Source organism: Lytechinus variegatus, chromosome 5 (genome assembly GCF_018143015.1).
Source record: "Lytechinus variegatus isolate NC3 chromosome 5, Lvar_3.0, whole genome shotgun sequence".
NCBI lineage: Eukaryota > Metazoa > Echinodermata > Echinoidea > Temnopleuroida > Toxopneustidae > Lytechinus > Lytechinus variegatus.
The window spans coordinates 40602569-40629569 of record NC_054744.1 but is presented as its reverse complement, the minus strand read 5'-3'; the positions used below and the strand labels follow the sequence as shown (position 1 = coordinate 40629569).

The 27001-nt window shown below is 35.1% G+C and overlaps 1 protein-coding gene across 1 annotated transcript in view; it reads right to left on the bottom strand.

The window, feature by feature from the left end:
* LOC121416152 (serine/threonine-protein kinase ATR-like) overlaps positions 1-25403 on the bottom strand; it is a 63732-nt gene extending 38329 nt beyond the window's left edge. The window contains exons 1-25 of the mRNA XM_041609629.1: positions 25338-25403; positions 22173-22276; positions 21300-21391; positions 20479-20679; positions 19786-19956; positions 19220-19332; positions 17832-17923; positions 16933-17047; positions 16301-16437; positions 15522-15685; positions 14440-14591; positions 13325-13581; positions 12375-12498; positions 11348-11762; positions 10694-10761; positions 10050-10140; positions 9505-9599; positions 8145-8248; positions 6809-6907; positions 4924-5114; positions 4082-4214; positions 2333-2491; positions 1560-1656; positions 824-1045; positions 346-438 (exon numbers count right to left, since the gene is read on the bottom strand). Coding sequence (XP_041465563.1) covers positions 346-438; positions 824-1045; positions 1560-1656; positions 2333-2491; positions 4082-4214; positions 4924-5114; positions 6809-6907; positions 8145-8248; positions 9505-9599; positions 10050-10140; positions 10694-10761; positions 11348-11762; positions 12375-12498; positions 13325-13581; positions 14440-14591; positions 15522-15685; positions 16301-16437; positions 16933-17047; positions 17832-17923; positions 19220-19332; positions 19786-19956; positions 20479-20679; positions 21300-21391; positions 22173-22261 — 3474 coding nt within the window. The 5' untranslated portion in view covers positions 22262-22276; positions 25338-25403. The remainder of the gene's footprint in view (positions 1-345; positions 439-823; positions 1046-1559; positions 1657-2332; positions 2492-4081; positions 4215-4923; positions 5115-6808; positions 6908-8144; positions 8249-9504; positions 9600-10049; positions 10141-10693; positions 10762-11347; positions 11763-12374; positions 12499-13324; positions 13582-14439; positions 14592-15521; positions 15686-16300; positions 16438-16932; positions 17048-17831; positions 17924-19219; positions 19333-19785; positions 19957-20478; positions 20680-21299; positions 21392-22172; positions 22277-25337) is intronic.
* Between the last annotated feature and the right edge of the window lie 1598 nt (positions 25404-27001).

Below are 27001 nucleotides of genomic sequence, written 5' to 3'. Positions count from 1 at the left end.
TGCTCAGTCAACTGACTAGAAACCAATAAGAATTGTTCTTTCAAAAGTTGTGATTTATTGCTAACTTTTGTTTACTGGGCCCTGGTGACACAAATTGGGGAATTGGAAGCTGGGATTAGAAGACACAATAAATTGACTACCTACAATTTTTACACAGTTAATTCTTGTCAATATTTATTCGCTGATGAATTTAGCAGTAACTTGTCATGTGAATATTCAAAATTTTCAATAAATTTTCTGCCTACATGTATCACCGACCTCTGTACATTTGTAAGTTTATGGAGCAAAATGAATGTTTTATACTATTACAAGGCAATAACTTTCTGTTATTTTGGATATACTTACCATTTTCAATGTTCTAGCCATGGCTTTGAGTAAGACACTTGCCTCGGCACTAGCTTTACTAACAATGTGAGGTAATAGAAACTCCAAAGTACGCTATTTGATAATGAATAAACGAAAAATGTTAACTTGCAATAAGAAATATCAAATGAGTAACCTGCAACGTTTGCTTTGTGTTGTACACTGTTACGTACAACTTTGTCTTAAATATACATTACATGACGTTGGTCTGCAATTTCTAGCATTTGTCACTGTAACAGGCATTACAAAGCAGTCCTCCTAAGTACTATAATGGTAAATATTTTCAAATTAAACTTTCTACCTTTCCTAGGTCTAATTGAAAATAGAAAAACTGTATTAAAATGCAAACACTCCTAGATCGGCACTATTGAAAGTTTAAAATAAATTTAAAATTAATACTTTGAGTTGTGTTTGATGGTAACACTTTCTCTCCTAGCAAAGTATTCCTCTCCTATCTTACCTCATAGAATGCCTCCAATTCTTTGAAGCCAAATGCATTAGCAACCTTGGTGATGATGTCCAGACAAGGGTCCTTATCCTGATCTGGAAGATCAGACTGACTCTGTGAGGAGGACTGGACAGCATCATGCATGGCCTCTACCAAAAACTTACACACAGGCTGTTTGAACTGAGTCAAGATGGCCGCCATGGTCTTTCCCTTGGCTTCAGCTATGGCGTGAAGCTATGAATAAAAGAACAGATTTTTTTTCTCATCAATCATGAATGAAGAAAAATTGCTATCAGAGGGGTCTCATCCTTATCTTATACAATCTTTTTACAGGTTAGTAAATGTTGAAATATTCAGATTATTAGGCTCTTTGCCAATGAAATGGCACTATTTCAGTACTTATTACAGTACCTTGTATAACTTGACACTGATGAAGCTCCATAAAACTGGGCCTTGATACTAGCTTTCATCATTTATAATGGACAACTACTATTGTCGATCTTTTGTACATCACAAATTTTACTATTTACTTCTAATGTAACTGTTTTCTTATGCAAAATTTGCAAGGAAATACTCAAAAGAAAATCACATTCAACCCATCTAGTACAAAATATCTGAAATATTCGTATGGTAAATGTCCTTCCTCTAAAACATGTAGCATATACATTACAGTATGTGGCCTGTGAGTTTAAAGGAGATGCAGGTTTACAATTCAAAAATCCAGAAGAAAATAAATTGAATAAATTACCTCAATATAAGCAATTGAATTGACCATGGTGACAGAAGACAGCAAACTTTCCAACAGACTTACGATGGTTACCATGAGTAACTCTCCTTCAGCAACCCTAAATGGAATCAACCAATACACTTAATTACATAGGGATATAGTTAATGGATAAAACAAAAATAATCTTTATTTCTTACTTTGAAATGTGACCGAAACTCTAAGACCTGAATTCACAAAGGTGGTTTAAATGCGCTATTTTATTGATGTGTCCACTGTTTGAAGAGTAGACTCATTAATTCAAAACATGAATAAAATAGCCTGGATAACCATGGCAACAGGCATCAATCGGATGCAGTGTGACAAAAACGTGCATTAGCATTGGACAATTTTTAATATACGTGGTAAATAAGCCTCATTTATACAGGAAATCTGCATAAACCATGGGTTCAACCGATGGTTTTAAAAACCGCCTTTGTGAATTCAGGCCTTTGAGTTTGGGAATGTTGTTTAAATGAACCTGCAAACTGGGAATCTGAAAGCTGGTAGCACTGAGAAAGGTTGTCATTATCCAAAAGTTACCATAGTAACAGTCAGACACCTGCACTTCTCAATCAACAAAGGTTGTCAGATCTGACAAATGAGTTGAATACAAATGTTGATGACATGATCCCTACATGCCCTTTTAAAGTTATTGAAATTGACAGAATGATAATAAATTGATGGAATTCTCATGACTCATAAACCAAATTAATCACACACAATGATTAGCAAACAACAGATGGTTGGTCACTCACTTGCCCAGCTCTCCAATAGAGCTGACCACTGTCTCCTGTAAACGTCCATTCCCTGATGATTTACCAGATAGAAAGGCTAACTTGAGTTGAGAGATCACTGCCTGAATGTTCAGATCACTGCATTGGTCACCGTTACCAACCAGGTACTTGATGTTACGACTGAAAGAAACATGTGAGAAAAAAGGGTAGACTTCAACAAAGTAATTGGAAAGCAACACTAGAAATTAAGTACAGAATGGAGTTAACACCTTTGCACATTAAAGAGTAATTCAAACCAACAAATAGTGTAGATGACTAAAAAGAGATAAATCAAGCAAGCATAAAGCTGTACATTTTATCAAAATCAGTTGTAAAAAATGTGCAAGTTATGACATTATAAAGTTTTGCTTATTTTTCTTAAAACAGTTATATGCACAAAACTGTGATATGCATATGAGAGAGTCGATGATGTCACTCGATCACAATCGTTTTAATAATTTATTGTATGAATTACACCATATTTAAATTTGACATTAAGGAGAATCTTCATCAATTCACATTGGCAATGCCACATATTATATGAAGAATCAAACTTTGTTTCACATTATGAGGACAAAATCAAGGTAATTTTTTTCATATTCCATGCAATAAAATGCAAAAGGAATAGTGAGTGGGTCATAAGCTCCCTCATTCGCATACCAAAAAGATAGGCATATAACTGTTTTGTGAAAATAAGCAAAATTTCACGATGTCATGAAATTATGCAAATCTACTTTTTGTTGGTGTGGTTTTACACATTAAGACCCCACGCAATATTCGTTAAGTGGGAAACCCTGGTGTAATAGCCTACATGCAAACCCCAAACAAGTTAGTTCAAGAAGAGAGACCCAAGGGTCACAGTGATCCAGTTTGCCTTTCTGATCCCAGGCATTGGTAAAGGCAAACAAATTGTAGTAAATTGACCAAAAGACACAAAGCAACAATCAGATAATCATGGATGCAAAGAAAATTCAGATATTGCACTTACTAGAATAACTAATGGGTGATTTTGACATTTAACAAATGAGACAAAAAATGTATTGAACTCATACAAATGTAATAAGTTCTAATCATACATTTCAAAATATTTCCCCAATCACTAGCAACAACATTATTAGTAAAATCTTTGACTTTTGATCTTTGATGGAATGAAATCAGATTTTGTTTAGAGCAGTGCAAATCAAAAGAACTTGCAAAAGATTTGGGGCTGATGTAACAGACCCTCATAGGCACCTGCTGGTGTTTCTAGTTATTAACACTGTGGTTTCCCAATTTTTTTTCTCTTCTCTCCCTCTGAATCATTGTCATTATGTGATATCTTGATTATTGTGTTATATTGTAAGATTTATCCTTTGTTTTAACTTCTGTATTGAATTTTACTGCCTTGCATTTTATCATTAAAGGGACCTCCTGGGAGTATACTGTATTCCTTTAATGTGCAGATTTGCAAATGAAGTGATATATACAAAATAATCCAAGTAAATAAGGGTGCACAACATGAATGACTGATAAATTCATGAATATTATAATTCATCCAGTAGACTTGAAATATTAATCAGTTATAAATCTTTTACTGGAAATTACTGAAATGTTACGACTGCAGAGGAATGAGAGTTTCAACAATTTTCACAAATTAACAGTAAAAGATTTATAACAGATTAATATTTGAATGTCTGATAATGTACCACTGAATATGATCTATATCACAATAATACAAAAATATAGTCATACCTAAACAATTGTCTGACTAGATGATCCTCATCCACTACTAGTGTGAGATAAGCATTGAGTATTCCCGTCACAGCAGAGTTGGTGAACTTCAGATCTAAATGTGACAGCACCTGCCTTAAACTGTGAATCAAACCTGGACAAGAGGTGAATAAATATTGGATTTCTTTGTCTTATAAGTTTAGAGAATAAAGATTAATTTCTTTGCGTATTAAGTTGCTACTGATGACAAGTTTTATGTAACAAGAACCAGCTCTCTGTACATTTTCTACCTCTCAATCTATGTGTAGTTACTTTAATACTCCCTTAAACCCCCATTCCACAGAGAGCAAGACCTCTGAAAGACTGCTGTAAGACCATGAAACATGTTTGATCTTTCAAAGGTCCTTCAAATGTCTCCCCTCTGTGGAATGGGATCATTACAAGGCTTAGCAGTACATGTAGTCTAATAACGCAAATGTAAAAAAAAAAATCCATACTCAAAGTTTAAGAAAATGGCCCTAAAAATCACAATAGGGTCAATATGAAATGTAATCTGGCAAAAATAGAAGGAATATACAGACCCAAAAATAAACATTTCTATTCCTGCTCTCACCTATACTTCATTTCAAATACCAAATATAGCACTTTGAGCATCTGAGCTGAAAAACTGGTACTGGAATGTTCTCCAAGGAGTGGAAAAAGTTTTTAACACTTTTTCCACTCCATTAACACTGTTAACATTATGTGCATCGCAAGCAAGAATCTGGTAAGTATAGCCTTATCTTTTAATTAGCATTTAAGGTAGAAAAAAATCCTCTATCCTCATTTATCTTAAAAGCAAACTAAATGTCAAATGTATGTACCTAGCTTGGTTTTGACTCCTTTTTGTAACATCACCATGAATGGAGAGATGATTGAAGCATCTAGAATGGTTGGTTCCACTGAATGTTGCATCTTGTCAGCTATGGGTCCCTCTTTGCCGTGGCATGGGTTACAGGTGGTACACCTGAGGTACAATGCATGGTGTAAAGGTATTTGCTCCTTGTCAAGCTCTCTGGAAGAAAAGAAAAAATATGTATTTTTCAATAAATTTATGTATTTGAAAGAGCTACACTCATGCAGGAGAAATTAAATCATATCAGTGTGTTTTTTTTCTTCAGTACAACAGTAAGAGAGATATGGGTGCTTTGAGACATGTTTTGTGATAAGCATGATACAAATAATATTCATTATCATCATTAAGTACTTGAAAAGCAATATAAAAATTCAGATGGTATGATTTGCATTGTTCATATCATGACATTTTATTCTAGCCATGAAGTGTGTATTAGGTTTTTCAATTTAATGCTTAATCAATTTGAAAAATATAGAATTTTACTTGGATTTTTCTTTAGAAGGACAATATTTAGTTACACTAATATTCAATTCAAAACTATTTTTCATTAAACAATGCAAAGTCAAAAAGGGTTTCTATAGGAAATTTGGGTTTTGTCTACTACCTAATTGAGTACAACACTTCATATCGAAAACAAGTGGAATGCCTCTGGCCGTCTCACCTGCATCACGCGGTTCAATATAGCAGCAGTGCTCACTTTGAATACTACTCTAACTCGCACAAGATGTTCAGTGATACATGGTTACTCTTATTTCCCTTTTTAATGAACTAGACCAATAAACTTACAGAGATATGATGGTTATTCAACAAAAAACCCCAACATGGCCATGGTCAAGTTCATTGACCTTACATGGCCTTTGACCTTGATCATGTGACCTGAAACTCGAACAGGATGTTCAGTGATACTTGATTACTCTTATGTACAAGTTTCATGAATCAGATCCATAAACATTCAAAGTTATGATGGTAATTCAACAGATACACCCAATTCGGCCAAAGTTCATTGACCTTTGACCTTGGTCATGTGACCTGAAACGCGCACAGGATGTTCAGTGATACTTGATTACTCTAATGTCCAAGTTTAATGAACTAGACCAATAAACTTTCAAAGTTATGATGGTAATTCAACAGATACCCCCGATTCGGCCAAAGTTCATTGACCCTAAATGACCTTTGACCTTAATCATGAGACCCGAAACTTGCACAAAATTTTCAGTGATGCTTGATTACTATTATGTTTAAGTTTAATGAATCAGATCCATAAACTTTCAAAGTTATGATGGGAATTCAACAGATATCCCCAATTCGGCCAAAGTTCATTGACCCTAAATGACCTTTGACCTTGGTCATGTGACGTGAAACTCACGCAGGATGTTCAGTGATACTTGATTAACCTTATGTCCAAGTTTCATGAACTAGGTCCATATATTTTCTAAGTTATGATGACATTTCAAAATCTTAACCTCAGGTTAAGATTTCGATGTTGATTCCTCCAACATGGTCTAAGTTCATTGACCCTAAATGACCTTTGACCTTGGTCATGTGACATGAAACTCTAATAGGATGTGCAGTAATACTTGATTAACCTTATGGCCAAGTTTTATTAACTAGGTCCATATACTTTCTAAGTTATGACGTCATTTCAAAAACTTAACCTCAGGTTAAGATTTGATGTTGACGCCGCCGCCGCTGCCGCCGTCGGAAAAGCGGCGCCTATAGTCTCACTTTGCTTCGCAGGTGAGACAAAAACCAAAGGACATGACAAATGTAGGTGTCTTGAAAAGTAACTAAAAACATGTAATATCTAAAGATAGCCTTCACTGTTAGAAAAAATGATTTTCAGATCTTCATACCTGTGGATTGTACATCCAGTAGCTAGTACACAACATAGCTTTCCCATCATTTCAGCTAAACAACTTGTAACAGGTTCAGACTCACATTTGCATAGGGGGCTTTACAAGGAAGAGAACATGAAAAATATTTATAATATTCACGAATATATTGCGCATTTTCCCTCTAAAAGAGAATGCTCAAGGCTCATACATCACATTAATATGAACTTAACTGAAAAATCAGGAAATTTAACTTCAAATACCACTTCTTTTCTGAGAATAAAAATTGCAGCCAAAAAAGGATTTACTTAAAGGTCAAGTCCACCTCAGAAAAATGTTGATTTGAATCAATAGAGAAAAATCAGACAAGCACAATGCTGAAAATTTCATCAAAATCAGATGTAAAATAAGAAAGTTATGACATTTCAAAGTTTAGCTTATTTTTAACAAAATAGTTATATGAACGAGCCAGTTACATCCAAATGAGAGAGTCGATGATGTGACTCACTCACTATTTCTTTTGTTTTTTATTGTTTGAATTATACAATATTTCAATTTTTACGAATTTGCTGATCAAGACCTTGCAAGAAGCATAAAATGTTAAAATAATGGAATTCCACGTATTCAGGGAGGAATGAAACTTCATTTCATGACAATGACGAGAAAATCAAAATATTTTATATTTCATATAATAAAATACAAAAGAAATAGTGAGTGAGTGATGTCATCAGTTCCCTCATTTGCATACCGACCGAGATGTGCATATAACTGTTTTGTGAAATGAAGCAAAACTTTAAAATGTCATAACTTTCTTATTTTACATCCGATTTTGATGAAATTTTCAGTGTTATGCCTGTTGAATTTTCCTCTTTTTATTCAAACTAAGTTTCTGTTGGGGTGGACTTGTCCTTTAAAGTAAATCCCTTAGTTCCTTTTAGCTCCTTGGTTCTTTCTTTCATTTGATATTCTGTGCTTCATCAACATGAAACTTTACTGTATGTACAGTGTAATTAATGAAATTATATAAGTTCCACATTATTGAATGTTCAGGGATAATAATATCTAACAACAGAATCTCTAGCAACTAACAAACACATTAGATTTACTAAAGGTAATAAGAAATGTCTGAGGGTTATATTCCTAGCATTTGAAAGACTTGTTTAATTAATTATTTAACAATAAAACAAACCATTTCACTCATCATCCCCAGGCAATTTCATATAGTCTCAGCTCCAAGAGGCTGATAAATCAAACACAAATGTATATGGCCCAAGCCTTCACCAACAAACCATGATTTGACAATTTACCTTTTTTTTGAGGGGAGGGGGCTAAATCAATTGAAGTAAAAAGTACTCACTGTAGATGCTCTTGTATGAGTGTATAATAGGTTGGTGTTAAGTTGAAGAGAAGGAGAGGAAGTGATTGTATTACTGCAATCTGGATATCCTCCTTACTACTCGTCTGAAAAATCAAAACAAAATTCTATAAATACTTACAAACTCAATTTGAAAACCATTTACTATAAACAACTTGAAAAGTAAAATGAGTAGTCTTAAACTGGATTTCTCAACCTATTGAAATATGTTGTGTACCTTTCACACTTTTCTAAATATGAATTACAAAAATAAAAAGATAAAATCAAACAAAATTTCATTTTTATTAATAACATGTTTTTCTCCTTTTCTCAACAGTTCTCCCAATACCAGAAAGATTTGTTAAAAAGCATTATATTACAGACAAGGCATGCATATGATCTGGCAATAAGAACATTTTTATGACAAAACAAAAATTAGTCAAAATTTATAAAGTGTAACAACTTAAATCTCATAAGAATCGAGGTCAAACTGAATACCAAGTTTTCTACCTTGTCAATCATTTAACATCCAAGTAGAAAATCAATAAACACATTATAGAGGAGTAAAAAAAATATGTAATTGACAAGAAATCCTGTATTCCAGTGATGTAGAGTACAGGAAGGCTAATGAAATAGACAATGCAACCAACAAGTGTGATAATTGAAGAGTGAATTGCAAAATAAAAAATGTTGAAGTAACATAATCTTGCAGTCCATATTCAAATGTTTTTCTTCCATCTTTTCTGAATCAATTAAAACAGAGCAGACACAGAGATTAATTCATTTCTTTAAAAGGGAAGGGTAACCTGGTGAAGGTTTGAGGAAAATCTGATAAAGATTAGAAAAATATTAGAATTTAAATTTTAGGTTTGTGATGTCATAAACGAGCAGCTGTCCCATATGTTATGTAAAATAACATGCATGATTTTCTTCTTTTTTTAAATGGTTCCTGATGACTTCATGTTTTCTTTTCATGATCGGGTGTGAAATGATATGTCTTTTGACATACAAATTGTACAGTAAAAAACATTTTCAGTTTTCTGAGAAAATGACATTTCATTTATTTCTACCATGTAAGAATGCTGCTTGTATGTGATATCACAAATCACATAATTAACATTCTAATGATTTGTCTATTCTTTGATGGATTTTTTCTTAAAACTTTGGCAATATTTTTTCTGCTATTTTTACAATCAACTTTTTGTCAAGATGAGCTTCCCCTTTAAATAAAAAAAAAATTGTGATGCAATGGCAATCAAAACAAATACAGTTTCAATACAACAAAATTGCAGATTAACTAAAATATATATTTTACATACTATCACTAGTAATATGAATCAGAGACAAAAGATACAAGATTTACCATAGAATCCTTGAAAACATGAATCCTCCATTTTGGGGCAACATCCTTAGAGAGCAAAGCAACAATAGGCAGACATTGCTGCATTGAAGAATCATCTAAAAAAAAGTATTTAAGAAAACAACGAAGTGCATTTTTTATGGTACCAATTTTGCTAATTGGTATAAGTAATATTTAGTCCTTCATAATGATGTAAATTACATTTGACATGAACAATTCATTGATAGATTTCAGCTGAACATTCATGAAAAATCTCCTGTATCAAATAAAATACAATTACAAGATAAAGTCATCTAGTGAATAATGAATTAAAATAGCATACAAGTATTTCTATTATTTGTGGAACTTAAAAAAAAGGCTAATATAACAATTATTATTAAAGGTAAACACATATGTAGCAATAAAAAATAGTACAATAAAAAATGACATATACTGATTTGAAATAACTACAAAAAATATTTTATCTAATTTCAAGGCCTTCCTTCTTGTTTATTTTTGAAAATATGCAAATTTGCACAAAGTACATGCACAGGAGTAACGGTTGATACCTAGTTTTTCTGCTAGTCTACTGCTCAGACTTCCTACTTCCTTCATTGTTGACTTGCCAAACATCTTGAGATCTAACCAATTGGCTTCCATCTGCATACAAAGAATCAATGCATCTTATCATTCTGATGAATTGCCACTTGGTCTAATACCATTTGGTCTCATCTACATTGCCTAATTCTATTTCATCTAAAATCAATCTTTCTGATCAATATTAGTCTATTAGTTATTTAATCCTTTTATCTTTCTGTACGATGTCCAGTTTGGCTTTACTCAAGTTGTCTAATACCTACTCTATCAAACTGATACTAATTTAAATCTCAAAGTAGACAAAAAATTAAAAAAATCTGTAGAAATAAAAATACAATATGACCATTTGGCAAGAAAACCATGTGCTCATTTCATAAATGAAAGAATGCATGTGAACAATGTTATCCAGGTGTATGTTCTCTTTCCAGAATCATAGTAGAAAACAAAATACATATAAATAAAAAATGGCATTATTATGAAATATACAATAACAATCATTTCATAGTATCCAGTTAATCCTGCATAATTTGGCATCACAAAAAATATAATTTGGGGGTTTGTGAGTTTAAAGCTGGCAACAAGTTAAAGTTGAAATAAATGTGGTCATTGTACTTACGGGCAGCCAAGGTAAACAAACAATCCATGTGATAGAATGGAGAAAGTCAGAAGGGAGTTTCACTTCACCTATAAAGAAAGATTTGGCATATTCCAGTCACCATTTCTAGATTCTATCTGAGATTTCAACAATGCTGGAATACATCTGCTGTGTGTCTGTAGAAAATCCTGCATTAGTCAGATCATCTCAACAACAAAACTGCAGTAACATATACATGAAAATCAAACTAATTTTCAAACCTTATAATTAGGAATGTGATTCAGCAAACTTGCTATCAATAACTAGTGTAAATTTTCTCTGACAAAATTGCTCAGCCAATAAAATGGCATGATCTAAATAAGACTTACAGATTCTTGTAACTTTTTATCAATAACATTCTATGTATAGGACAGGACGAATATGTTCTTGCTTGGGAAACCATACAAGTCATGTATTTAACAAGAATTTCATATCCAATTTTCACTTCTACTGTTTTCACAATGCAAACATCAATATTGATGAAAATAATTTGAAATTCTTGTTGATGCTGTGATGCTCCACAGAACAAAGGCGGGAAATCAATTATAAATTAATGAATAAATAAATATCAAAACAAAATCAGTATGTATTTCGCAACTTCACCAGTCAAGTAGCAATGGCAATGACAGTCCTTACCTGAAAGTGAGAGCACAGCTGCAATACTAGTACATATACACTGATATGAAGACCGGACTAGATGATTGAATTCATCATTCTCCTCCTTCCTGTCTCCATCCGCTCCCATCTTCACAGCAGACTGTCCAGCTCCTGCCAGGATCTGCAATGTCCTCAACCACAGATCACACATCTTCTCCATCAGCTCCACACTGATCCACATTGACAGTGCATTCTTGAAGGAGAATCCGTCTCTTCCGCCCCTATCAGCATTATTCCGCTGATCCACTCTGGGTGATTTCTTGGTAGAATGGGTCTTGGCGTTGGTAGAGGTTGTGATGTTGGTGAGGTTTCTGACGTCCTCACCGTATCTGCAGCAGCTTCTTGACACAACTTCCATGAGGGTTCTCGTCGCCTCCAGGACATGGTACAAGCTCTGCAGAGAACATGGGTATGATTTTTAAAGAATTCAAATAAATTCTTCTACAATATATTTATGAATACAATAATTTTGTAAAATATATTTATGAATACAATAATTTTGTGTTTCTGTTTAAGCCACGCTTTCCTTTTTACAAGCTCTGCAGAGAACATGGGTATGATTTTTAAAGAATTCAAATCAATTCTTCTACAATATATTTATGAATACCATAATTTTGTAAAATATATTTATGAATACAATAATTTTGTGTTTCTGTTTTAGCCACGCTTTCCTTTTAAATAGAGAATCAGCCATGTCTATTTTACATATCAATTGATAACAGACTTAGTTTTTCTCATGCAAAAACAGATAACCTAATAATTGTGTTTGATTATATGGTTGTAGTTATTCAATTACTAAAGTGAGTTGATGTTTTGGAATTGATGCAATATTGTAGCAATATGGATGCTACTTTACAAACTTTGTATTACTTAATATTTAATTACTCTACGGTCCTGACAAAAGAATGCAAATTAGTTTAAGCCATCAACTACTGAATTCTATCATTCTAATAGGCATTGTGCATGGAAAACCTGGTTCAAGCAGTCAATTAAGTTTCTTATCTACCTTGTTATCAGTGGTATGTATCTGACAGAGTGAATCTAATTTGTAGAGGACATCTCGTAGGGTGCTAGATTTCTCAAACATTGGACTACATGGAGTAACTTCAACAGGTTCTTCTGCAGCATCTCTGTATGAATTCAGTTGAATAGAAAGATTGGGTAAATGATGGTATCAGGATATAATTTCTGAATTCATAAATGCAGACTTTCCCCCCATCTGAAATCAGTTAATCCTAAAATCATGATTTTGCTCTAAAAAAGAGATAGAAAATCATTTCATGTATGGGTGTTAAATCAAGTCATGAATAAGAATTAGGGATATCCTATAAAATCAATGGTTCTGATTGACTCAAACTTCATAGCATTTCCTCCACATTCAAAATGGTTGGAAGGTCAGCAAATTATACTCTGTGCTAAATTTTTTGTATGGCTTTAGAAATTTACTTAATTCTGTTGCATGTCATATGCATAGTTTTAGAACGATCAAATAGAACATCAAATAAATATAGCTCAAACATTAAAGTATTTCTGGTCATAATTTGCATGCAAAAATGCTAACATTTATCTATAAAAAGTATTATAAAATCAAGTAGAATGTACACTTTTGTATACACATAGGTGCTTCCTATTGCGCAAAATAAGTTAAAACATAGGAATTCCTACTTTGTCTAAAAACTAGTGTTTCTGAGTAAGGGCATTTAATAGAATTCCCACAACCAAACTTCCTCTATGAGGTGTTGTGGCCTCTTTGAATTAATCTCCTGATTGTGAGTTACGTATGAAATTTCAATCTTGAGAATGGCAAAAATGTTCTTTGGAGGATGTTTCTCTTTGCTTGCCTTTCTCCCAAGTGTCTCATTTTCAAAACTATCCAATAACTTTAATTTCAGTGATGATACCACAATATCTGACACAAAGACATAAAAAAAAACTTTAAAACTGAAAGACCATTACTTAATGGTAGTGTGTCCTACAGATGACTTTCTCCTGGAAAGCTTGTTGGTTTTCTTTGACGTCTCTGGCACATCTTCACCACTGCTGGTATCAGTAAGGTCTATCACAATCTCCCCAGCGGTACAACCATGTGTTCCTCTGTTACTATCACTGGTCGAAGGTTTTGGTCCAACAGGGTCAGAATGGGTGACAAACTCCTTAGGGAGTGTTGCATTCAGCTCTGAGCGGATGGCTAGCTCCAGGGGCAGAACCACACACTGGGGGAACACAAAGGTACATAGATTGTACATAATAATGCACCACATTTATGAGTGTGTTGTAGCGATACAGCATATTTGAGGGTATTTGCATTGTGCAATAGCACAACACACTTGCGCCTAGTGCTTTTACATGGTATTGCAAATACCCGAGGTGCCTAATCATAAACATCACAAATTTTAAAATGTGCATTGTTTTTTAAAACAGGTCGACAGTAAAAATATCTTTTATGACATCACAAGCATAAATAATATGCTTGCCTAAGTATAAAGCGGATCAAAATCCTTGCCACCATCCTTTCTTTGAAAGAATGGTTATTTCAGTCTCAGTTTTTAAGCACTATTGGTAAATAATGCACCCAAAATACAGGGCTGGGAAGTTGTGTAGAATTAAAGCATGAACACAATGACTTTCATACACAGTTGCTATAGGCTACATCCTTGATCCCATTTTATAATACCCTTTAAGAAGCCAGATGAATTGCAGCTCAATTGAAGTGAGGTGCAATATTTGATGTCCGTTGGCAACAGAAGCATGTTAAAAGCTAAATATTCATGAGTGGCCTCACATCAATTGCAGTTTATATTTTCCTCAAGAATGATTTTCATTAGAAAACACACAGGACAACTTTTTTTTTCTGTTTCACCCGAATGAGGATCATTAGGGTACACACTGAAGGAAACCAGTCCATTGCAACAACATGCCTAAAGTGGTAATTTCATGTCTACCTTGATTGGGAATAATGCACATTTTGATGAATATGAATAACAATCTAAAGAATACAACTGATATTTATGTCAAAGTCTGGATTTATGATATTTTTTAAAGAGGCCAGTGTTTTTAGGGGGGTTACATACCTGTCCATTCTGGAGCATGTGTATTTGCTGTATTAAAGCTTGAGTGATGATCTTCATTCTGGTCTCTCTCACAGACTCTAAAGACTCATAACCAGGAGGAATGTGACGTTGGATGTAGACCAGGAGGTGACACAGCGAAGTACTCAGGGATTCTGCAATGTAGACCATTGAGATGGGTTTGTCAAACAAGGATACATCATTAGTCTTTGATGGTACATGGAATAAGTGGAGCGTTGTGGCCCAGTGGATTAGTCTTCGGACTTTGAAACAGAGGGTCACGGGTTCGAATCCCAGCCATGGCATAATTTCCTTCAGCAAAAGAAACTGATCCACAATGTGCTGCACTCAACCCAGGTGAGGTAAATGGGTACCGGTAGGAAGTAATTCCTTAAAAAGCTGTGTGCGCTATGAAGCCTAGCTTAGCCGGGTAATATAGGAGCGCCTTGAGCACCTAATAAGGTGGATATGTGCGCAATATAAATCCCCTATATTATTAACAAGTGGTGACACAATAGAGCATTACATCAACATTTATAATGTCTGACAAAAGTCCTTTGGTTTGACTGACTGAGAAGCATTGGTGTCTATTGCTGTGGTAACTGCTGGATATTACAGGCTTGATTTAACCTGGATGAGGGTCTACGACATCATTCCTAAAAACTGTTTCTTTTATATGCTCGGGAGCTTTGGTACAGTTCGAGATGTTTCATATTCCAGATGCAAACTTCTCAAAATATGATATGATGTATCATCTGGTAATTGGTATCATAGTGATTTTTTTTTTAACAATTACACACATAGTTACCAATGTGTATAGCATTTCCATGTATATGAATGTAGAATGAGAGTATTGCTGATGAGATGCCTTGCTCACAGACGTACATGCCGTGGCCAGGAATCGAACCTCAGATACTAGGGTACTCACGTGTCTAGTCAATTAGGCCACTCGGCCACAGCATCTCCACAATGATTGCAGAGAATGGAAATGCAAAATAATTCCCCCCCCCCCTCCTCTTTCAAGGAACATACATCACTAGATGATGATGATAATGGTAATCAAGAGGAACATAAAAAAGTCTCACCTGATTTGAAAGCATGCAGTCCATATTTGGGAATATTGGAAGACAGCATTTCCATGACAATCTCTATCACTGAAGGTGGTATTGTATATCTGGGCTTTCTTTCGTTCTCAGCAAAAAGCTCCTGGAAACAAGCTGCTAGATTCTCTGCTAGTAAATCTACACTTCTGAAAATTATTAAAAAAAACATGAAGCAATGTCACACAAAAAATCTCACAAAATTAAAAAGGGTAGTATAACAGATTTGAAGTGTTATGTTCCTTCTAATAAGTTATACGAACATTTCATGAATTGTCAATGAATGAACCACACAAAAATGTCCATTTTGAACATATAAAGGGTATACCATGTAAGCATTGTTGGTATTCTCAAAAGGGTAACATTGGAAAACTTGATAAAACAGCTCAAGAGAGACAAGGTATTGTGGTATTTATATGAGGGCAATCCTTATGGACAGGTTCTTTGATATATAATCAAGTGAAAAACTATTAAGCAATACAACAATATAATTTTTTATAAATAATCATGAGTAATAAGAAAATAATAACATTGAACATAGTACACATATCCTTCAAAGGTCACTTTATGGGTGGATGGTGTGGGCACATACTTATGGTCAGGATAGGGATGCCTGGAAGTTTTGCTCACTGGTCCTGAAAGAAAGCCCAAATATGTTTAAGCCACATACATGCCCTATGATCCAAACCTGATGAAATCACACAAAAGCATGAAGATTGGCATCTTTTAATAAAGTAACTTTAAGATTTTTTTTCTGGACTTACTTATAATTCCTGAATAGATCATGTCCTGATTGCAAGCAGGTCAGAACACTGAACATGAGGTCTACTATATGGTCTATGGACTGCAGTGGGGGTGAGTCAACTTGGCGGATCAACATTGCAAGGGTTTTCAAGGAAGCCTGGAACAATTATGGTAGGAGATGGAAAGAAGGCACAGGAGAGTGAGTGAGTATTGGTAGAGAAAATATAACATCGATCAAGCTACTTAAAGAAACACTTCAACATTTGTTGATTATAGAGATTCAAGCCGCAGCAGTAAATACACTGGAAATTGCTCATTTTTAGGAGGAATAAGTCTTGTCAGCATTTACTACCCTCAAATTTCCAAAACCTATCTGAGAATTATTGCTACAATTGAGTATTACTCAGAAATTCTGTAAATACAAGGAAGATATCATCATGGACAGAATTGTAAAATTCAGCAACCCATGGTTTAAATTCAAGCTTTTATATGATGGACATAATGAATTCAATATATTGATATGCTGTAGTGAGCTGAGTGTGAAATGATGGGGGGGGTGGGTAGGGGTGGTACAGCTTTGTGGCAGTCCTAGGTCACTCATTTATTATGTAAGAACATACTCTGAAAGAAATAGAAAAAAATGCCAACCTACCTGTTTGATTTCTAGCTGTCCAGTTTCAAGTTGCCATGCCAACGTCGTCCAGAGCAACAGCATGTTATTTGACAGGAACGGTTCCACATCGGTAGACATCTCACATAGGATATCACTGCATACAGAGAATTAAGGGGTGAAATGTGAGGATTAACCATGGTAGTATACAGTTGTGCTCAAAATTATGTGAACCCCACCACAAAATGCACTCCTTCATGCTGAGTGCTATCAAGGGGTAACAACAAAACTACAATGTTCAGCAAACCCAGAGAAACAAACTTTATCGAATGTGAAATATTGTATAATCCGACTTCACAATTAGACATCTAAAACATGGCTCATTTTCTTGTAGGATTCACTAACTTTTGAGCACCACTGTATACGTGTATGTGAAACAACTCTCTATTAAGTACGCATTGATTTATCAGCTCCTAGGAATAATAAGTGTGAAGTAGGGTCCTGTGTCTTTGCACCTATACTTGTTCTTAAACTTAACATGAATTCCTCTAATACACAACAATAGCTTCATTTGATATGTTCCTCAATTTTAAAGAGCAAGTGTGAAAAACAAACATGTAAAACTATAGCAAGTAATATGAAATTCTCATGAGAAATGGTGACCATACAATTTTGAGATTGAAAAGAAAATGTGCCAAAATAAGACTGCACTTTGAGTTATGTACTTGAAATGTCTGAAATAATCATTTTCTAACTATCCTTGCTTGTATTTTTGAATGAAAAACACCTCTTATTTGATTAAAATCATACAAATATGGAAAAGCAGATTTGATAGGCATATTGACAATCACAGAGACATACTCCTTGCAATTTTAATAAAAATACCATTAAATCAGAATACCCCCATTGACTGCCAGAAACAGTCCTCTTTTTGTACTCACCAGATTGCTACTTGAAGAAGATAGCAATTGCTGACATGGCCAATCTCAATGTGCCGGGGATGAGAAGTGATTATTTTAAACTCAGGATGTTCCTGAAAGCAGATTCATAAAAGAAGTGTGATTGTATGTTGTATGCACCTGTAATCTAGCTGATTGTTGAAATTAGAAACTGATTCAGCTAAACGCAGAGATTATGGGGTGTTGCGACCCAGTGGATTAGTCTCCGGACTTTGAAATAGAGGGTTGTGGGTTAAAATCCTAGCCATGGCGCAATTTCGTTCAGCAAGGAATTCATCCACTGTGTGCTGCACTCGACCCAGTTGATGTAAATGGGTACCAGCAGGAAGTAATTCCTCAAAAAGCTGTGTGCACCTTAATCGGTTGCCAAGCTTAGCCGGGGCAACAATAATAGCAGGGCATTTTTAAAATACGCCATTCTCCACCCCATGATTTATCCTTTTCTAAACATCACTCCCTCTCTTCTCTCTCCTTGTTTTCCTTCCTCTCATCCCATATATTTCATCCCTCTCCTTCATTTCTATTTTTCTTTTTCTCTTGCTCTCTTTCTTTATGCCATTCTTTCAACCCTTAGTCTGTTAAAAGTTGTATTTAGTCTTAAGATGTAGTTATTTCATATTATTATGTACAGTAATTGAGTTATGAAAATAATGTGTAATCAAATTTGTAACATTACAATTGTAAACTTCATGTGATTCAGCCTTTGGGCTGTGATGACAGTGTTGTTTTTGCCAATAAAATACCATTTTACTACTACTACTACATGAGCACCAAAGGTGGACCTGTGCACTACTGTAAGTAGCCACCATTATTTTTTTTTGTTGTCATTATTATTATAAGACTAATGTGGTGGTGCAAGAATCTTGCAATCAATAGCAAGTCAATTTTTGGTCCCTATATCAATCATATATCTTGGAGTTAATTTCAAATTAGTGATTGATTGCTAATTTGCTCCTTGAAACAAGAAGTTTAATCTGATTTGCTACAGTTGCTACGTTGATCTATCAGTTGCAAAATTGCAATTGATAGCGGATATTTTCTTGCAACACTCCGTAAGTCAGTAAGTGGCAGGTTGGTTATGTACACAAAATAAAAATGTCTCATCCAAGATAATACAAAGGGCGACATATCTTTACACAATTCATACATACTCTACAAAAAGTGATGCAATCATGTTGACTATGTGGTTCATAGAACAATAGTTAATGAGAATTAATGAAAAAATAGTAGCATCACTGTAACAGTGCATCAAACTTTTTAATCCTAGCTAATTGATGAGTTAAGTCAAAAATATGACCCTTTTTTGCCAATCATACATCACGATTCTTACAGTAAATATAAATAAATATATATATTATCCTATATCACACCTCAAGATTATCTGAGCTGCTGACATCCACAGTAAAGTGTTGAACTTTAAACGGTGGGTCAGGGAAGTCATCATCTTCATCACTAAACTTCTCATGGTTGATCTGCATTAATTCTAGAATGAAATAAAATCCACAAAACATACCCATTACAATCACATCATCAGGGACATTCAAGAATTTCAACTCACATGGACATAAGGATCCCCATTTCCAACCTACAAATATGAAAATACCATTAATGTGAATAATACAACTAAATATTTCAAGTTTTCCTTTTCTTATGAAGTGCATTATTAAAATATCTGAATGGTTAAGAACAGGAATCAAAATGATTTTTTTTCTCCAAATCCCTAGATACTGGTGTCCAACGAAATTACGCAGTTTGTAAAAAAACATGCATTGTTAACCAGCCATAACCAGCCACCTCCTCCCCCCCCTTGCAGCAAGGTATATTAATACTTGCAGAATGTTCTGCCCTGTTTCAGAAGACAAATTTGAATTACACAAATTTGTTCTCAGTCAATTAAATGGCACAATTACAGTAGCTTATGAAACAGGGCACTTACCTGCTAATAACCTGGCTAGATCATTGAAGAAGCGATAAAAAGTGTTGATTTCTTTGAACTTGATAAGATGGAGCAATGAGACAATGATCTGTGATGTTTGTTGATGTATAGATTGACAAGCATGCTCACTCAATAACTGCAGAAGATGACACAGAAGCCACCTATTCAAAGCTTCAAAAAAAGGAGAATGAAAAAAGGGCTTCTTTAAAAAGTACAACAAAAACCAAATAATTAGCCTGAGGGTGAAAATTTGACAATGCAATATGTTTAATCTATATCAAATATAGACATACAATTAATAGTCTACATGCTTTAATTGGGAAATGATATTGAAAGGGTGCTAAATCTGATTAGGGATCAAATTCAAATGTTCACCCAAGATTCAGTACATTAATACAATTGATAACAATATTGAATAGCAACAACAACAACAACCACAATAATAATAACAAAAACAAAAATAATAACAACAATAACAATATTTTAAATACTCATATAGGACACTTTCCATCTTAATAAGATGATCAAGGTGCTTCAGATCAAATTAAAACAAAATCAGGTTCAAATCTTTAACAACAAATGAATAAATGTTACTGCAACTACTCTTTTGCAAGCTAGTATGAGAGTCATTTTCCAATACAAAATATAAATTTGGACACAATGTCATGTAGGTTTCATAAAAATCAAGCTTACTCTCAGCTACATAGAAGTCTGAGGGTCCAGTCCTTATAGAGTTTTTGCTGCCAGAGCTGTTGGTGTCTTCAGACTCTTGTGGAGGGTCAGAACCAACAAAGATCAAGGGCTTCTCGTTCACACATAACTGAATGAAATTCAGTGGTACTTCACAATGCCGACTTGAGTTAGCAGAAGAATTTCCAGCAAGTTCATTGCAGACTTGAGAAACAAATTGCATAAATGAAATATGAAGTACAATATTTTCAAAATGCTAATATTCATCAACATGTATACGTATATTTGCTAATATATACCAGCATAATCTATCAGGTTGGTAAAAATAAGAATACTCATTGGAATGTACAGATTTCAAAAGGAGAAGGGGAACCTCCGGTTTACATATTAAACAAGGATGAAGTCACAACAATTAGTAATCATTTTTCTATATTCTAATTAGGCATCTCACTCAAGAACGACTCCTCTTAGGCCAGAAACATGTAGGATAAATAGTTCTTGGACACAAACATGTTTTCTGTAATTCATTAAAACTTTTTTCTGGTAACTATTTGTGTATAAAAAAATGGAAATTCAATTTCTATATTCAATCATGGCGATGAGAATATTATTACAACCTGATATAATTTCGATAAGAATAAGAGCATAATAGAATGTGAGTACATGTACAAGTGTCTATCATCTTCGAAGATGAAAAATTGTATTTGCACTGATAAAATACAGAACTATTTTTAATGAGTTTCACTACTGCATTAACTCTGATGCAAAAGAAATGAAAAAATTTAAGAAAAAAAATATTGATGCAAAAGTCATTCATCTATTACCTTCATCAAGATTGGAGAGAAAATCTGAAGTAAAACGGCAAATCGTCTTTCTGTAAATCTTTATCAGCCTATATCGCTGCTGGGATGAAGATCTGTTACATAAGGAGTAAAATATTCATTTTTCTTTATTCAGGATTAGAATTGAGTTTGTGTACCTTTCAAGGTTTATTGGATCACAGAGCATTATTCAATTTGGCAATTTAAAATAAAACTCTCCTGTATACCAGGATATTGCTAAATTGACTGCATTGCCTAAAGAGACAGCATAAATGTTTAGACTTGTTAAAAAGTCAAAAATTGCACCCCAAAAATATATCTTTAATTTTCCATCATTTAGCACTTGTTTAAGAGCAGAAATCAAATACTCGAAAATGTACTTCTTGTTGAAATCTAGAAACAGACTATTTGCTATTTGGTCCCCTTTTTCAACTTTTTTTTATTCACTCCTGTATGAAATGCGTCATACAATAAACATCAAATAACATAGCAGAATTCCACATGGAGCTTTGCAAATACGAGTCATTCAATATCCTATCATCATCATTATGGTAAAACAATTTTCAGTTTCATTTTTTCTTGGAATGTACTGTACAGCCCATATTTCATATGGGTTGTCCAAGACATTATACTTATGATATGATAGGTTGAGAAATGGATGAATAGATTCTGAGATTTTGAGTCCCATCAACCAGTGTGTCACTACAGGGATGTAATTTCACTCAAAGAAAATGACCCGAGATAATGGTATTCTTTATATCTAAAACTGAACTCGTTTTTGTTCCCCTAAGGACTTGTGGAAAAACCTTGTGTGATTATTCCTACCATCACTAAAATGTGCTTGGTGACATTAATGTTACCATAAAGTAAACTTACACTTGCATGCTACCGAGTTGGCTGATTTCTTTCTTCAAATCTTCTAGAACAGGATGAGCCACTCCATCCTGTTGCACAGAACTAGCCATGTTTCTTTACATTATCTGAAACAAGAGGAACAAAGTTTTTAAATAATAATTCTTTTTTATCTTAATTACCTGATGACGGAAACCATACATGTACCTGTCAGCATTGGAAATGAATGAGGGCGACCGAGATGTTACCCTCATGACATCCCAAGTCACCCTTCAAATTCCCCAAATTGAATGCTTTGGGGCAACCATCCTTTCTAAAGATGTCCAAAGATATACCACTAATAACATTCAAGATGGACTTTCAAAAAGTTTAGAACCGATTTTCTACATACAGCAGAGTAATAATGAGAAATGCTTTCACAGCATAATTACTGATACTTGTTGCACAAAAATGTAACTGATAAAATGAAAGAAATATCTTTTTTTATTTACTTTTGAATTAGCAATCCCCACAACAACGTTGATAGGTAATTATAATTTCCTAAGCTGATATCTTTGATCCCCAACTCTTCAATAAGCCTAGTATATACCCATGTTCATAGAATGTGTGGTATATACCCAAACGTTAGACATGTTAGATGGGGAAAAGAATATGACTGGATTTTGACCTTTTGTAAAGCTACACTAGCTTACTTACAAGTTACATAGTATGATGGTGGGCCCCAAGTCTGTGCACCTAACAATTTGCATCAAGATTTAACCTGATTGTCTTCTTATTTCACAAAATCTTTTGGTTAATAGTGTTCCTTATATTATTAAGAGCAAGTGTACCAAATTTCTCATTAAAAAAATGAAAGAAAAGAACAGATTTTCTTGAAAAAATCTCGGGCAGTCATTTTCAGATTGAAAAAGAACGGTACCCCATGTCTGTGCACTCATTCACTTTGCACGCGATTCAGGGATTTTAATGAGAAAGGCTGCATTTTGAGGCCGTCACATGAAATGCCCTGAATTCAGAGCTACCAAGTCTCACGCATTGTGCGTGAGACTCACGCATTCAGGGTCCGTCTCACGATCTCAGGCATGGCACCCATTTTTCTCACACATCGGGACCCGACACAAAAAAAAAAAGAGAAAAAGTAGCATTATTCGCCAGATTATACGACTGGGCGACCGCCTTCGCGTCTAGCCCGGCACGCGAGACGAATCGAGAGTGCAGTCAACACACAGCTAGTATACGTGATATACGATGAATGTGTCATCGCATGTTTTTGAAGCCCATATCTCATGCACACGCGCCTTTTCGCAACGTACGAGTGTAAGTACTGGCCGCGCGCACACAGAGACGTCGCGAGTCATGAAAATCTCACGCATAACATTTTTTTGAACTTGGCATCTCTGTGAATTCATTATTTTTCCACCATTTTGAGTCAGATTTTTTTATGATTACCTGTCTATGTATTGCATGTAAAGTTCGCAGAGATGCCAAGTTCAAAGACCAGCTATGCGTGAGATTTTCTGTGAATCTGAGTGAGATCACAGACGTTGTGTACAATGTATATGGGGATAGGCTCAAGGCTGTGATAGTTGCGTGAGACAGAGATTTGAGGGGATGAACAAGAGTACAAAAAAATGCTTGAGTCTCACGCATAATGCGTGAGACTTGGTAGCTCTGAGTTCGTGCTCGTTGCGAATCTTCTTTTACTAGAATCGCGCAGATACGCGGGTGCGCAGACTTGGGAGACCGCACAGACATGGGGGAACTGACCATAATACTTTTTTATCATGTCCGTGCTGTATGTATGACCATGATGATGATGACCAGTCAACATGTATATACATGACTGATTCATAACTTAATAACAAGAGCAAGTAGACATTCACGTCACTGACAGGATGGTCAAATTTGTTGAAAAATTATACGTCCAGCTATTATAAGTGGTGGCATGTAAATCTATTATTCTAACGTTAATCCTTGAGTGGTGGGCCGTGGGCGCTGTCTCTCTCTCTCTCTCCTAGCCTGGGGCGTTTTGGGGAGTGAAAGTTATATACTGTACGTATGGAGTCACTCCTCACTAACGCCTGGGAGCCCTACCTATATTTCCACACATACGGGTACAAGACCAGAAACTTTCGCCCCTGAGAATTCTACTTTCCCTCTAAAACTAAAGATTCTAGCCCTAGGCTAAAACATGTACATGGGGTCCAACTTCATTCATTTCCAACATTTTTGCGATATTGATTTCATTTTTAAAGAAGAATTCATTAAAAAAACGAGAGATTTGTTATGAAAAGATGGAAAGAGCTTACTTCCGTGTTTACGTCGCCATCTTGATTTCTTTGTCTTCCGCTTGCCGACAGCACGCAAAAAAGATCTTTTAGCAGTAGAGGCGCACGGCCAATATTGGAGACTGTCTCCAATGTGGGAGATTATCTCTAATATCAGAGACTTTTGTGAAGAATTTGGGTATCCAATTTCAAAGACAGTCTCCAGTTTTGGAGACGAATTTCTTTTGTTAACATTTGCAGCAAAAGGATTACCTTGGCGGCAAATAAAAATGTGATAAGCAGATTCCTCATGAAAAAATCACCCCTTTTCACCGTCTACTTTAAAAATTCACCATCTACTTTTGTTTTGATAAGGATTTTTGTTGTGAATCACACGCAAAACAAATGGGCTTCTGACCTCAGTGAGACAAAATTTTGGGTGGAAAAAATCATGCTTTTGTTGGTGTTGTTTCTTTTGTCCTTTTGCAAAGCAAGTCTCCAATGTGGGAGATTGTCTCCCCTATTGGAGAGAGTCTCCCATATTGGCCGTGCGCCTCTACTGTTTAGAGGGAAAGTAGAATTCTCGGGGGCGAAAAATGTTTCTGGTCTTGTACCCGTATGTGTGGAAATATAGGTAGGGCTCCCAGGAGTTAGTGGGGAGTGACTCCATACGTACAGTATATAACTTTCACTCCCCAAAACGCCCCAGGGCCAGGCTACTCTCTCCCTCTCTGTTGACTTGTTTAACTGGACATGAATTTGACAAGATGGGACTAGAGTCGACCTACCAAAAAAGGAACCGCAAAGCTAGGATAAAATTATTTGATTTCCCAATCTCCGTGTCACCTACTCTTCTAAATTCTATCTACTTATCTATCATTTTCTCTTTTATCGTCAATTTAAAGCGATTAGTAAAACTTACACTTTTTCTCTCTGAAAATCCCAAACTTCTTGCATTTTTACCGCTCTTTGCGTTGAATCTTGCGACTTTACAGTGTCGCCGAAACGTCCAAACGAAAAAATGAAAAAGAAAAAAATAAGGGTCGGAAGCGCGGCGCGCAGATCCAAGATTTTCCCAAAAGGTTGGGGGGCACATTTTCCCCAAGGAAAATTTGACCAAACAATAAGTTTTCACTAAAAAATGAAGACCGATTTGTCCCGCGTATAATTTAACAAGCAAAATGAAATAGGCCTAAATGAAAATGAATAAATAGGTTTTCCAATAAAAAAAAGTGACAAATTCCCAACAAAAAATTCGGATGTGGCTCTAAAAGCGGGGGAGGGGGACACACTTGTGCATGAACGACATTTTTACAATATAAAATTATGACTATGACTCTCAAGGGGGCACCACGAGGGGCACGAGGTCCAGAAATGCCCCCCCCCCCCCCATTGGACATTTCTAAAATAAGAAAAAAGATATAGTGCACCATTTGGCTTGATAATGAATTCTAAAGGAATATTGAATAACAATTCTTTCCAAAGAACCAAATTTTATGTTCCCTGCTAGTCTCAAGAAAAATATGAATTCCAATATCATATTACAAGAATATCAATGCATGAAAATTTTCACTGAAAAATATTCACACTTTTGAGTTCAACTGAAAGCAACTTTTTAAAAATAAAAAATATCCAGCTTCCTAGAAAAGAAGGCTTCAGGCGAGACTATAGTTTTCTGGATCTTCGTTTTAATTTTTGAGATCTTTATGAATTAGATCAGCCTAAGATCTCCCACCCACCCTTCTTTTTAGCTTGTTTCAGGGGCCGCGGTATAATAATGATAAGGCGCTTACTACTGGTGTTTCTAATCGCATTGTGTTCTGTTTATGGTTTGTACTTGGGTATAAAAAAATGTGGGGGAAAATGACACAGCTAATACAACTACACTAATAATCAAAACTGGTGTGGACATCTAATTAATTGACCGACCCACAACTGTGAATCATCTATTTAATAAACAGATAGAGTTTGAGTGGGGTTTTAAACTGATTAACAGCCTTGGCATTATGAATGTAAGATATGGTAGCTTATTCTAAAGGGAAGGGGCAATTGAAGAAAAAGCGCAGTCATCATACTTTGTAGAGGTTCAAGGTCCAGGAGTTAGTCTGCAATTCAGTAGACGATGATGGAGAGGTCTTGAGCAAGAGCATAAGGAAATGAGATCTGCAAGATATTTTGGGGATTGGCCATTGAGAATTTTGTAGGTGAGGAGAACAGTAACATAAAAATGACCACATGATTGTGAATTTTTGCATCGTCAGCCCCCCAATTTTGGCTCAGCCCCCCCCCCATAGGCGGCGGAAGCGGGGGGGACGTGTCCCCCCCTAAATTTGAGGAGGGGGGACGGTCCCCCCCTAAATTTGTTGTTGATGACCTTTTTTTTTTTTTTTTTTTTTTTTGCTTGTCAATTTATTTTCCTACGTCCCCCCTATAACCTTTTTTTTTTTTTTGCTTGTCAAAATTTTTTTGGTTGTCCCCTCCTAAAATTTTTTGCTTCCGCCGCCAATGGCCCCCCCCCCCCCACTTTGAAAACCGTTCAGCAGCCCCTGAGTTTAAATGGTCACTGGGGGATGTTGGGGGTATGAG